This window comes from Dreissena polymorpha, chromosome 9 (genome assembly GCF_020536995.1).
Source record: "Dreissena polymorpha isolate Duluth1 chromosome 9, UMN_Dpol_1.0, whole genome shotgun sequence".
NCBI lineage: Eukaryota > Metazoa > Mollusca > Bivalvia > Myida > Dreissenidae > Dreissena > Dreissena polymorpha.
This window is the reverse complement of record NC_068363.1, coordinates 41,037,925-41,052,978: the sequence shown is the minus strand read 5'-3', so window position 1 is coordinate 41,052,978 and position 15,054 is coordinate 41,037,925. Positions and strand designations below refer to the sequence as shown.

The following is a 15,054-nucleotide window of genomic DNA, read 5'->3' as shown; positions in this document are numbered from 1 at the left end:
GTTCATCGGTAGAATCAGGAAAACTAATACTGTCCATACATACATATGACATGAAGCTATGGTTAAAAGCATGTATTGAATCTACTGACTGTTTATTTGTACAACAAGTTCCAAGTGTTCATAAATAAAAGAGCTTTATAGCAGTATACAACTGGTAAACATCATCTCATAAACAGATAGTAATATTGAAACTACAGAAACACTAGATGGGAATTTAATATTCCATCCATTCGTTTTGAAGGAAAGTGGCAAATTGTAATAAACACACTTTACACAAGAGTATGCTACACTATCGCTTTAAAGGATACTAAATAGAAACCGATAGACTACGAGGGTCGTGTGCTCACATCTCAGTGACAAATAACGAAACCGAGCTGTGCAGATACTATACAGAGACAAGCAGTTTCAAAACATATGCAAGTACATGTCTATTCAGGTTTTAAGGGCTAAAAATGAAAATCATATATGTACTTTATCTCGTGTGTTAACGCATGAGTAAGTCCTTTTTGTGTTATTTATGTTTCAAGAAATGGTACATGAACTACAAGAACTCTATCTGATAATCGAAATGAGATCTGCATGAACAAAGATAGCACTACGATTTTACGTATATTTTGATTAAATTGAGTTACGAATTGTCTGAAACCTGATACATAGCTGACCGAAATGTAGCATTGAGCGACGCTTGAAACATGACTTTCACGTTAAACAGTTGCAATCGCAATTACGACTGGTGAGCTTTCATAAATGCTTTCCGAATTATATGTTTTTCGAGTTTTCGTGGTTATTATATTCGCTGGAAAAATAAGTTATTCAAGTAAGTAACTTTTATAAAGCTGAATACATTTGAGTTTTTTGCTTAAATGAAATGGGTATGTCTTGAGCATGTCACCTGGTGCGGGTACGACGGTTTGAATGCTTTGTCTATTTTGAACATCTTTGTGTTTCTCCCCAGTGAGTTTTTCGAGTTTTTCATTGACCATTCTAAGGTGGTGACTTGACAACAATTTTTTAATTACCCGTGTCTCGTGTGTAGTGCATTTGTATTTATGTTACTGTTATAATTCAATTTATTTGAAACGATTTACATTGTACTAATCTATGCGATCTGACTCAAGATAGACACACAAAACCAAGCTTCGTAATTTGATCTTATTGCGGACTCTTTCTGTTTTGAAAGACGATGATCTGAATATTTAACAATCTGTTGCTTGGTGTTGTCAAGATGATATGTATTTGATATTTGTTTTGTTTTCTTTGCTTCGGGCCGCAAGAAGTTACATATCAGGGGCTCTGGTCTGTATATATCTAGTGAGTGTTAAAATGGAAGTTTCATTGAACTAGTTTCGCTTATATTGCCATTGACTTTGCATCGTGATGCTTTGCTATTGATGTTTATTTACAATGTAATGTTGTATGAATTATTATCGGCAAAGTGTGAGGTTTGGGCCGTTTTTAGGAGATGACTTCAATTTATTAAGTTCTTATCACTTTTGTTTAGTGCATTTGTTGTGTAAATCACTGCTTGTCAATCGATTGCCAGACATAAATAAAGGGCCGCTTTATAAACTAAGGTTATGATGATGCAGAGTTGAAATTTCATGTAATGTGTATTTGTAAGTAATTTTTAACTCTCCATTGTGCTAATATAATGTTGAGCACAATTGTTTGAAAATTTGATAACTGTCTTCTTTCTCAAAAAGTAATTTATGATAAATGACGGATGAAATGTATTGCTTAAAAATATAATTTTGTTTTGACGAACAATATCCATGTACTTTCTATCGCTATTCTTTGATTTGATACACGCAACAACAAACACATTATACCGAACGGCTTAAGTCAATACTTACTCAATTTGTTTCGACAACTCGCTGGTTATTCGCTTACTTATTCATTGTTATTGTGCTAAAACAATCACCCTTTATTTATTGATGACTAAGGTAGACGTCTTATGTTCAAAATTCGCTAGGAATGTTTTGTTGTGTTTTCAACAATCTTCCCTTGACATGATCAAAACAAAAACTAACAGAGTTGTATGTGATGTATTTTTATAAAACTGTTCACCTTATAAACACCTTATAAACAATAAATATCAATTTATAATTATGATTATTATACTGCCACTTCAGCTTTCAATACTGCTACGTCAGAGACTACCTAATGTAAAACAAATTCAAAGAAACAACAGTTATATACAATTATGTATGGCTGACTGAATTAACATTTGTGACACAAAGTTCAACTATTTAATAACTTCTGCACATTATTTTATTTTCGATGTTCAAAGCGTCTCGAGAAGCCTTTGTTTGTTTTCAATAGCTGTTTAGATGTAGCTTTAAAATTAAAATGTGAAACCACCCAATCAATTTAACAAGACGTTCACAAACTGTTATTTTAAAGCAGTTCAAACTGTTAAAACCATCAGCGGCGCTGTCAGTTTTACCGCATCATTTTAATTGCGCACGAGATGAATCCCCTTTCTCCCTCATAAATTGTCTTTGGTATTGGAATATCAATGGCTAAATAGTGCCCAATCGGGTGATATTTTTAGAAAAAATGATCGAGAAATAAACCAAAATTGCCTGATTTAAAAAGATGCAACGTTCAAATAAGTTGTATGAATCGACTTTGCATACAATGTGTTATATATCAACTATTTTATGTCATTTTGGCAAATATATGTTCAGTATGATAACGGCTTTTCCCCAATAGTCATTTAGTCTACTTTAATGTGTATACTTGTTATATAAGGCGATTCTTCATTGAATGCATTTAATATGTATTGAACTGTATTGAACTATTTAGGTAGAAAATGCATGTTTGGGCCTCTGACTATCTGTGACTGTGCAGCTTTAATATAACACCATCTCATAGTTATGCACGTTACCCACGTTACCCATACTTGTAACGCTATTTGCTATTTAGTTTTACATGGTTTCCGATTTAAATTCGCTAAAGAGGAGACAATCGCGTTTATGTCTTGTTCATTGTCTAAAGCGAAAACATTACACCAATCTTATTTATATCAGGAAGTCCGTGTTATTCAAATTGAGTCGCAGTTGAATGACGGTGCGATGCGAAATTTTAAACAGGCGAGTGAAACTTAATATATCAAAGTTGTAATCCGTTTGTCCTCTGTTTGTAAACCACATACATGTTTATCACGATATACCAAAAATGATTTATATGCGAGGCGGTTTTAATGTGGTACATTGTATTTGTATCATTGCTATGCCCTTCGTCTGGTATTGTACTACATTCTATTCGATAAAATGAGTAGTTTTTATTCCGCTTATTAAATTGACTTTAACAGATGCTGAGTGAACTGAGTTATTCGACATATCTTTTAGTTTGTTTGTTTGAATAATATAGTAAGCAAATGTTGCCGAGGTTAGTTTAAATAATCATTTGGTACTTGAGCGAATGTTATTACGCATTCGTTTATGAAGGTGATGTTACGAAATCATTTATACAATTATAGCTGGTAACGGTATTTTAATATCTTAGCGAATACATGTCAGTGCCATTTGAATATTGGAAAGTTTAATTCCATGTGTTGTACAAAGATAAAGATATGTGGAAAAATCATAAAAATGTATAGCAAAAGAAATATCAGTTGTATACTTTCATATTTATGTTCGATATTTCCATATATATGTTCTACAAATTAATATATGATTGCACTATGTTCATACATAAGTGATTAACTTGCTGATATTTGTGTTGTATAATTTCCAAAAGATGTGTATGTTCTTAACCTTCATATTTGTGTGCAATATTTCCACATGTTTGTTGCAAACTTTTCATATATAATGATAATTACTAGTATTTTCTATAATTTGCATAATGGGAAATATTTTAGGTAACACTCTACAAAATAATTTTACAAAACTTTATTTCTCAAAAGTGCCCTTTCTCTTCTGTTTTCAACGTCATTGCGCGATCGCACGAATGCTTTTGTTGTTTGTTCATGTACGCTCAACATGTTGGTGCATTACATTGGGGACCACGTTGAAAGATGAACGTTTCGAGAGCGCTAATAAAATTTCGGTGCTTTTATTGAAATCTCACGCCAAAACTTTGTTTTCTGAGGGTGCTTGCATTTGGGCGATTTTAATTTTCTTAGTATGTGCGAGAAGGTATATTTTTATTTCAATGCGTAGACGAGGATACTTCCATCTTTAAAATGATACCTGGCTTGCAAAATACGATACACATTAATGGCAAAAAAATGCTTTGAAAGTTTAATACAGGGACCCTTTGGAATTTGGAATTCGTGTAATCGTACCTATATGACCATGATTTAACACAAATATATGAAAATATCGAACACATATATGAAATTATACGACCCACATTTTACCATACATATATAGGATGTTACTAATACATAATTTGTATTATTATTATATATGTCTTTAAATAACATATATAAACATGTATGTCACATTAATATAGAAATATAGAACATATATGCCTACATATACCACATTCATATGCAAACATTGTATTGATTATTTGCAAACGATTTTGCGAAACTGTCTTCCACAATAACGATTATCGTCTATCGAATCAGCTATTTATACACGTATATATAACAATATAGAAAGATCTCAGCTCTTATGCACAAAATGTCATATTAAATATATTGAATACGAGTTCCATTTTATTATGATATAGCCAGCCTTCGAATGACTGCGAAAAGAATTTATCAAAGAGTGCTTTTATAAAAAACAAGTATGTTTAAAATTGTTGAATTAATGGGAACTTCAAACAACAAGCTAGTAAAAAACCTTAGCAAGTTAATATGTGGAGCCTGAACACATTTTCCAACAAACCTACGCTTGGATATAGTAGTTCAAATATTAATTGATATAAATGAATCTCCATCACATTTTTTTTTCGTTCCTACTATTCTTTTATAACATTTTAATAACTTTAGTTTGTGTATGGTTTTCATCATTTGCACTTGTTAGTCGAATAAAACTGTTAATAACTCGTTTAAACTCTTGTATAACTTGTTTATAACTGTACTATGTTAAAGGTTTTCATCCTCCAATGTTCTATACAATGACATAGTGAATTCATGTTTATGCATCCTTTTTTGTCTGTGGAGCAATACTCTAATAGTGTAGTTGCATGTTTGGTTATTTGTAGAAATATTTTGTCGACTTTAATATTTAAATTACATTGGTTAATCATCTTTTTATATTAGTAGACTAAAACTCGTTATTATACTGGCATATATTGTATTTTGTTTGTGAAAAAATTGAAAGAAAATTATTATGGTATGGGTGTTAATCTTTGCGCGATCAAGATTATATCTATATAAATAAAAATGTATTCACGTTGGCATAAGGGTATGTAGATATATGTTTAACTTTTCGTTAATCATAAAACACAAAACTCATTACGTCTGTCTGTCTGTTTGTCTTACATCGCCCTTGATGTACGTCACATCAACAACGTACTCACTTACTTGAAACCATGTGTCAAATACCTGTCGGGTAGAATGTAATCTTAAAAGAATGATCCGGTCGAGACTCACACTTAAGGCATTGAATTTTAGACGCTGAAACGACCACAGCGGCTATAACGACTATAATGGCTGAAACAACCGTAGCGAGTATAATAACCACAGCGGCTGAAACGACCACTGCGGCTGAAACGACCACAGCGGCTGAAACGACCACAGCGGCTGAAACGACCACAGCTGCTGAAACGACCACAGTGGCTGAAACGACCACAGTGGCAGAAACAACCACAGCGGCTATTATTACTACAGATGCTGATACGACCACAGTGGCTGAAACGACCACAGTGGCTGAAACGGCCACAGTGGCTGAAACGACCACAGCTGCTGAAACGACCACTGCGGCTGAAATGACCACAGCGGCTGAAACGACCACAGTGGCTGAAACGACCACGGTGGCTGAAACGACCACAGTGGCTGAAACAACAACAGCGGCTGAAACGACCACAGTTGCTGAAACGACCACAGTGGCTAAAACGACCACAGTGGCTGAAACAACAACAGCGGCTGAAACGACCACAGTGGCTAAAACGACCACAGCAGCTGAAACGACCACAGTGGCTGAAACGACCACTGCGGCTGAAACGACCACAGGGGCTGAAACGACCACAGCGGCTGAAACGACCACAGCAGCTGAAACGACCACAGTGGCTGAAACGACCACAGCAGCTGAAACGATCACAACGGCTGAAACAACCATAGCAGTTATTATGACAACAGAGGATGTAACGATTAAACCGGCTATTATGACTACAGAGGCTGAAACGACCACAGTGGCTACTTTGACAACAGATGCAACTACTTCCTCAGAGGCTTCAGCGACAACAGAGACCCAAACGACCGCAGAGTCCCTTACAACCACAGACGCACTTAAGACAGAATCGATTTCAAAATATGTATACATTGGCGTTGGAGTTGGGGTAGCAGTTACGTTGGGAACCATTGCTATAGTAGCCGCAGGAATATGTGTTTTCAGACGGTTTGTGACATTACTGTTTTTGAAATGTTTCTACCGAAACTCAATTTTTGAACACCTATGTTATAATAAATTAATGCAACTATAGCGAGAGCATGTTATGCTTACTCTTTCATAATTATAAAACCTATGAAATATATAGTTATAATGATTTACTTCATTATGCGTGAAAAGTGAATAACATTTGATACATTTACGCGTTTAACTTTATTTATTTTTAATTTAGGTGTAAAACAACCCCTTCATTTGTGGCAGAAAATCATGTATACGAAGACACAACATACTTGGTAAGTTTTTTTCTAGAGCATGTCGAAAGCCTACAAAAGTATTAAGAGCCCAAATACGACTAGAATAGTCTGAATTCGAGTATACGAGTAATGTAAGAATACAACTTCATAGCTCATATATAGAAACAATGCCATTATACAAAGTAAGGTAGAAGACTGATTAAATCGGGGAAAGTCTGACAATATCGACGTCGTTCATGACGAGTCGGTTTCCCTCGGTATATCGACGGATATTGTAGATTGACGATCCATTAAAGATATATGAAAGGTATTCATAAACGAAATATTCAATCATCAGTTACATCTGCAAGTTATATATACAGTTAACAAAGCATTTATTTGATAAATGTCAATTTACAAATATTGCGTTTGACAAGAATTCAAAAATAATGGCAGGTTTCTTTCTTGAATTTTAAAATCACACCCCTTTAATGCTTAGCTGCATATATTTCTGTTTGAATGTTTGTTTTTGACGGGAAAAGTTGATAATTGTTTATATTTTGTTGAATTGTTTATATCTGTATGTACATTTATTTGGTAAGCTTCAACGAACGATAATTTTTGTCCACATGCCCGCAACTGACTTTGAAGTTTTGACACCCATATTTATGATAGTTGAATTTGTCCCTCTTTTCCATAGGCTTCGTGTGTACTTTATTTTATTGTCTTTATACTCTTTCTTAAAATAGCGCATTATTATTATTTAATGTTCATTTATGGGGATAAAACTGTTTTAAAGAATTAAATATACTATAAATAAAACATATGAAATGAGTCGTGGCTCTTCCAAACATTCGGTTTGGCATGTCAAAAATGCTAATAACATTTTTATTAAATTGTTAAGTCTTAAAATTCTCAAAACTAATTTCTAAGTGATAGTAGATTATGACGGGAACATTTAAAAAGCACTTATGATTATATTAATCAGTCCACTGCTACATTAAAGGTCCAAATAAACATAAAGTCCCAATTTGAAAACCCCGAAAGCGTGTAACTGTATCAAAATTATGACAATTATGTTAACAATGCAAGGGCTGTTTTCCATTCTAAGAAAAATGTTTATATGTGAAAAGTTACAAACTGTTATCCAGATCTTATACTTTTTTGTTACTTTTAAATGTATAATTCAACATATGTTTTCTTTTTCAAGGACAACAGTAGGCAATACACTACTTTAAAGGATGTGAATAGTTCACCATATGAACTCGCCACAAGCATCGGGGGCCTTAACGATAACGCCGCAGCGGTGGACGAAAACGTATATGCAGCAATCAATGAAAACGATGTTTAAAATATGTGTGTAAATTGTTTGACTATGTGACAGACTCGACCTTGATGTTCAAAATAAAAAGGAAGACTCATTAAAATAGCAATTATCAACGCACACAACACAGTAGGTCCTGAGTCACAAACCACAGTTCCTCGACATCATAAAGACGAACCCTTTCCAAATTTAAAATGAAATCCACTCAGCTGAAATCAGAAGAGAAAAATATTTGTCCAACGTGTTCGTTTTCTTGCAGAAATATTTGAAACAAGAGGGTTATATGGCATCGACCTAAATCCGTCCTAATATGTTGCAGACATTGTCAGGTAAGAAGAGATATCTTCTAGAAGAAATCTTGCGATGCTTCTCCATGACGCCGTCATATAATTTAATTATATTCACAATTGAAAGGAATAAACCTCACGAAATTATGAGAAAAACAGTTTACATGTGTAATGAAATACAAGGGTTCTATGCATGATTACAAATTGCAAGCAGTGTAGTTTGCATAACGATATATATTTATTAATGTTTGTCATGTTCATTACTTGTTCAACCATTTTATGTCTATCTCGATAAAATGTGTCCGGCTTCTTATAATGAAAATTACTTTGACATTTTTATAAAACTTTCACTTGCAATTGTAACCTAATTTATAGACATAAAGACATACGGTTAATTAAATATCCAGACATATTTGAAGACAACAAACTGGTATACAAATATATAATGTTGATAGATATACGGATATCTTATACATTAATTTATCTTGCAAATAAATTGCTTAGAAATGTAAGATAATACTTGTTTTTTTTTGTTCTAATGTTACTATGTAATTATAACATATGTATACATTTGTATATATAATCTTGTGATAGAGAGAGAATGATAGTGTTGCTACTTTGATAACACATTTTTTAAGAAATGTAGAATATATATAGGTAATATATGTTGTGTTGCCTTTACTATGATACATTTATAAATGTCCCTTCTCTATACTGTATTTGGATTGCGCCCATCACAATACAACTTTTAATGAACCAAATTAAATAAGTAAAGTTATAATAACATCATGAACATTTTTAATATTTATGCATATTATGAATCTCAATACATAGTTTAGTTCTATGGGCTGGAGTTATGTTATGGTTATATGATCCTACAAATAATAACTTGTGCTCAAAACATAAGCATTGTTTACCGTGAAGTACACTCTCTATGATTTTGTGTTAATAAATTTATGTTCGTTATCATACTGTATACACATAGGCTTGATAAAACATAAAGTTCTATTCCGTTCTGTTTACAATTATATGATAGTTTCTTTAAGTAAATTACGATGACAAGTTGTGACTTTAATTGTAATATTAATTACTCATGGTTTCTATAAGATCAGGCTTTGCTTGAGCTAAAATAACGAGCAAAAATAATAAGCAAAAAAAGGCTGTAACCATGATACATTTTACTACTGGACCACATACTACACAACTGGAGCCTTTGGGTTTATTTACTTTGATTAAATAGTGTAACGCTCGATTAAGGATGGCACGGTGTGTTACTTGGAAAGAACACACTCTTTACCGAATGGCATAAAACACGAATTTTAGAAGTATACGGTGCATAAAAACAGGGCTTCCAGTTCGCGCAGTAGTTGGTAAACGCTTTCCTCGCCCTGGCGACACGGGATTCAAGCCCCGCTGCCCTCCTATGCGAGTTTATTTGATGGTCGCCATACCAGGTGGGTTTAACTCCGAGTACGCCTGCCCCCACCTCACAGCACAGGACAACATCCGTATAGTGATTGCCTTTCAGTAAAAAAGAACAAACAGCTAAATATTGCAGCTGAAATTCAGAATGATTTTTAATTTTCGTTTGGCGATATAGTGAATTTAGTAGAAGTGCTGGTTCGATTTTCTGAGTGTCACATAATGGAGACTAAGGGGTGCAAGCTACGGGAAGAAACTTATACAATACAAATCATTTATACAATACTGTTCAATCATTTGTCTGCAATATTATGAATATCTATTCGACAATGTTCACATGATCTTAAATACGAGCATGATTCTTTTTATGCTATGTCTAATTTTGTATTGCTATGGCAAAATGATCTAAGCTTACGGTTTAAGCACATACAAAACGCGATGCGTTAAAATACTACTTATGTTTACATTATTCCGTATAACACAAAGTAGATGTATTAAAATGTACACCAAAGATCAATTGATGCATATTTAATTATTATAAAGGCTAAAATTAACCATTAAAGATAAACTCAATTTTCCAATTTTCCAGAAACACAGATTGCCATAATTTTGTAATTGGTGATTCTGTGGCCAATTACCCTATATATCGACACGCGGATTGAGTTGAACAGAGCTTAGATTTTAATCAATCAAACAATTAAGGTAACATTGTGAACTTCAATTTTCCATAATAGTGTTTTTGTTCTGCCCCTTTGCTTGTCCATAATAAAACACGGTTCGACACACATAACAGTTTTATCAAAAGCTGCAATATTTGTCAATCAATATAAAAAATATTTTTTTGTAGAACGTCGAATATTCCGTTTTGCATACTAAACTAATACTTTCATTAAAAATAAAAATATCTTTTGACGTCATTTGTATTTCGTTTTAAAATCGGTTCAAACGATTAAGGTATGATTTAAAAGATGTAGAATAATACGATTGTTGGTCTGCAAACGACAATCCAATGGTTCCACATAAATGAGTGTAGAAAAAATTAGCTTATCTTTTTTAGTTACATTTTGTTTAATGACTATTGCGTTTTTGCAAGTATGTGAATTTTTGCTTGGCGACGTACAGTCAAATTATATTTTGTGGCGGCTTTGGCTGCAAACATACCTCAGGGAAACATTGCAAAACATTGAATAACACTATACTTCAACAATAAGTATACACTTCAAATTAACTAATACATTTACAATTTTATATTTAAACAATAGCTGTGTTTGTAAAACACAATTCCCCCTACTGCGCTTTGAAGACGCACGGCAGCTATTTTAGTAAAAAGGTTGTATTTTGAATGTAAAGGTAACAGTGACCTTGACCTTTGACCTAATAACCATAAACCATATTTGATTGTAGATCTCAATAAGATGCATGCACATGTGAAGTTTAAAGTACATAGACCCAAGAGTTTTCATTTTATGAGCAAGGTTAAAGTTTTGGGATACACCCACAATGACGGACAGACAGGCCAAAAAAATAATACCCCGATCATTCGATCCGGGGGCATAAAAATAATCGTATTATCGCGACAATAGGAGGGAAGGTCTGATTAAACTTATAGAGACTCTTCCTTTTAAGACAAGTGAACACTTGCCTGTCAAATACAGGACAAAACGTCCGACGTATCATTAAACATGACGATAATTAAATCTGGGTCACCGCTTGGGAAGGCCATTCCAAAATAATTCGCGCTAACGTCTGATATGCTGTGCTTTCGCAGTAACGCATTGGTAAGGCTGTTAGAGCGCCGTGTCATCGCATAGAACGTCAGGTTGCGGCGATACTTTTGGACATGTTAAAATACATCGGTGCAGCTATACATTTGCAAGGCGCGCTTGATTGGCCTATATGCGATTGGACTTTCACAATACGCGTTATTTAATCAGATGATCAAGAATCTATTAACGTGAAACACGAGTAATTCAACACTTTTTGCTAACTACTTGATAATCTTCTATTCTGTTTAAACCATAAAAATAATTCGGAAGCAAAATGCATGCGTGTCTAACTTAATTCACCCTCTGGTGCTCAGCGTTCACATGCATATCTGACTTAATTCATCCTCTGGTACCCAGCGTCCACATGCATGTCTTACTTAATTCACCCTCTGCTACCCAGCGTCCACATGCGTTTCTAACTTAATTCACCCTGTGGTGCCCAGCTTCCATTTACCAGGGTGGGTTATAGAAAACTAAAAACACGTGGGGTAATGTATATTGAAAAGCGCACTAAGAAATTCAGTACATTCCAGTCATCAACACACTTAAGTTATAAAATGGCCAGTTCCGATGTAAAACAGCATTCTGACACGTATTAAGCGATAATTAGATAAAACTTGCATCTTTCTTTATAATCAAGTCATGACTTGATGATACTTTCAATTTGTATGTAAACACCTTTTCCTGCTTGATGGCACTTACATCGTGCCTGATGATGAATGTCTTTTTACACTCGGCTTCATGGTTTCATGTGTTTTCGTTAATTGCATGATGGGTAACTTACTATGTGCATATTGGTTTGTGCAGAGAGACTTGCGAAATAGGATCAGTGCATACTGGAATAAACAAATTGAAGCGTTAAATAAACTTACGAGATGGCAAGATGTGAGTTTCATCTAAGCACAAAGAAACATTAAGTTATGCATGATACAATTATGTCAATTGACAATCGTTCCGAAATGCTACAAACGGCTACTAAAATTTACAGCGTTTAACGGAAACTTTATGTTTTGGTAGAAGTTGCGCCCCTTTGTGTGATATTTGACATTTGTAGTAATTGGCCGTGTTTGTTTTAGGCATAATTTATCCTTATTTTGAAAGGTTAAGTTGATAATCTACTTAAATAGGGAAACATTTCAGCACTATTGTATGAATATGTATTTTATAACTTACTATGTTTTGTCTATATTTTACTTTAGATTTCACCTATAACTATTAGTTTCCATCTGCAATAATCTACATTTCTATTAAACAAATGTTTTCCTTGCCCCGACCAAATCACTGTCCCATAGGGGAGATGCGCTATGTGAGAGACAACCGATTTTCCGCAACCGCTGCGCGAGCTCCATCGCACGTTCGACTTTTCGCCGCCAGACTATGGTTGAAAGACCGCGCCGAGCTGACCAGACGCGTAACTTCGTATTGAAGGCACGAAAGCCATGTCCGACTGAGCGTCTCGGGGCCCGTTCGCACCGCCGATTACAGGCATGTGACTTCTTCACGCTGGCCGGGTGTGAATGCGGCCTGGATCACTGCGGGCCGCTTCGGCGGCCGAGCCTCTTGCCTTTGCCAAGAGGTTCCTCAAGGTGATTTCCCCCGCTGTAAGGGGCCCTGGCCTTGCTCACGTTGCACAAGCGCCTGATGTCCTTGCTCTCAAAAACGGCGAAAAATGTCTATTTCATTTGTTTACTCCCATATAAATATATAGGGATGCTTTCATTTCCAAACGGGTTTCTACCCTCTTACAGGGACTGTCACCCGTGCCAATACACGGAAATCGCTGCAACCGATGGATTTTCGACCGAGAGCAGGCCTTCGGAAGCCAGCGCGAGGACGAAGCACTACGGCAGCTTTTGCTTGTTCAGCCTGCCCTGTCCGGCATGGCTTCCGCGATCTTAGGCCGAGACAAACGGCGCCCATGGATCCCGAGCGAGACAGCCCGGCGATCATGCTTCGCGAGCTCGGTAGCCCGACTTTGCCCACGAAACCATCCCTACCATTAGCGAGTCCCGGCTACGCGAGCATCAGCCCAGCGTTCTCGATCTCGGTAGACCGGCCCGCGAGACGAGACCCGCTAGACCATCTCTACTGGACCTTTTTAAATGATATTGTTTTATTCATTAATACTAATTGATTGAAAATTATGAATTTTTAAATTGCAGAAAACTATTAGTTTCTTAACGGGGGGCACAATAGTTTTAGTGGACACGGGAACTAATTTTCAGGTTTCACTATATACCACAGATATTATATAGACATAAAGTGATAAATGTGTGTTTATATAGATTGCAATTATAGTCAGGCAATCAGACTATAGAAATCTGAAAAGTACGTGCAAAGGTCTGTGACAATTGGGGTCATGCTACTTTATAAATATGAGATCGATATTCAATGTACATCGGTAGGTTAAAGCTACTGTATTATTTTACTGTATATTTTATTTGGACAAGGGTACGGGCCACACATCCAACACATGAGCTCCGTTATGTATTGAATACAATACAATATACATGTTTATTTTCTGGAGCATCAACTACAACTTACACATATCATACGCGGTAGTCAATTTCTTGTTTACCCAATACACCTACTGGTCTACATGGCACAAATAAATGTATTTATTTATATTGAGATTATATAACAAAGGGAAATAATACAGCTTGTTCAGTATAATAGTAAAAATGTTTCGGATGTTTTCTCATTTTTTCAAAAAGTAATGTATTCAACATACGGAAAATAAATGTGCACCTCCTACTGTCTAATTTGGTAACTTGCATTTGGTTTAATTGCATTCTGCGTACTGCCTGTTGCTGTCTACAGTTGTTTATGACGCTTAATGGCAAAACCGATTATGACAGGCTTCACAGAACAGTCTCAACACGTTTGATAGAATTTAAAAGTACACATGACAGCGACATTATTTGTGGAACACACACACAATGCGGATAGTCACCAAGCACGTTGCAACAATCATCAAGTATTCACGAATAGAAAACAAGCATGCTGGAATTGCAGTGAATCATATTTAAAAAAAATCAGCCATAAATATATATACACCATTAATGATGTAGTTTTTACCTAAATATTATTCCATATATATACAGATATATAACCATAGTGCCGACCAATGTATGCCCGGTCGGTCCAAGATACACAGATAATTTATCGATACTACCAAATGAAATATTCCCTATGTCGTATAAGCGTATTTTGTAAATATTTACATGATTGTGTGGCATCAAATTTCGCTCGTGGCATACAACATTGTACGATACAACCAACCGGAATACCGCACTGAAGTTATATTTCATATTTAATTTATTTCTCAATATTTTATGTTCTATTTTCCAAGCCGAAACAATTGAAGATTAAATATAAATTCTATGTTTTACTTTCAAAATTTGCAATTCAAAACGACAAAGTTATTCTAAAAACTACGCTGATATAAAAATACTGGTATTGAATGCACTCTGAAAACTTGCGTCTATGTGACGTGTGATCAATTCTGCACAGACA

The 15,054-nt window shown here is 35.0% G+C and overlaps 1 protein-coding gene across 1 annotated transcript; it reads left to right on the top strand.

The window, feature by feature from the left end:
- Positions 1-5,586: 5,586 nt before the first annotated feature.
- On the top strand, positions 5,587-8,387 carry LOC127846474 (chondroitin proteoglycan 1-like). Its single transcript, XM_052377737.1, has 3 exons — positions 5,587-6,515; positions 6,739-6,799; positions 7,950-8,387. The coding sequence occupies exons 1-3, from the start codon at positions 5,608-5,610 to the stop codon at positions 8,088-8,090; spliced, it is 1,110 nt and encodes a 369-aa protein (XP_052233697.1). The 5' UTR covers positions 5,587-5,607; the 3' UTR covers positions 8,091-8,387.
- The last annotated feature ends 6,667 nt before the right edge of the window (positions 8,388-15,054 follow it).

Coding starts and splice junctions, on each gene's coding strand:
- LOC127846474 (XM_052377737.1), top strand. CDS start 5,608: ATGGCTGAAACAACCGTAGCGAGTATAATAACCACAGCGGCTGAAACG. Junction 6,516..6,738: donor GGAATATGTGTTTTCAGACG/GTTTGTGACATT, acceptor TTTTTAATTTAG/GTGTAAAACAACCCCTTCAT. Junction 6,800..7,949: donor ACGAAGACACAACATACTTG/GTAAGTTTTTTT, acceptor TTCTTTTTCAAG/GACAACAGTAGGCAATACAC.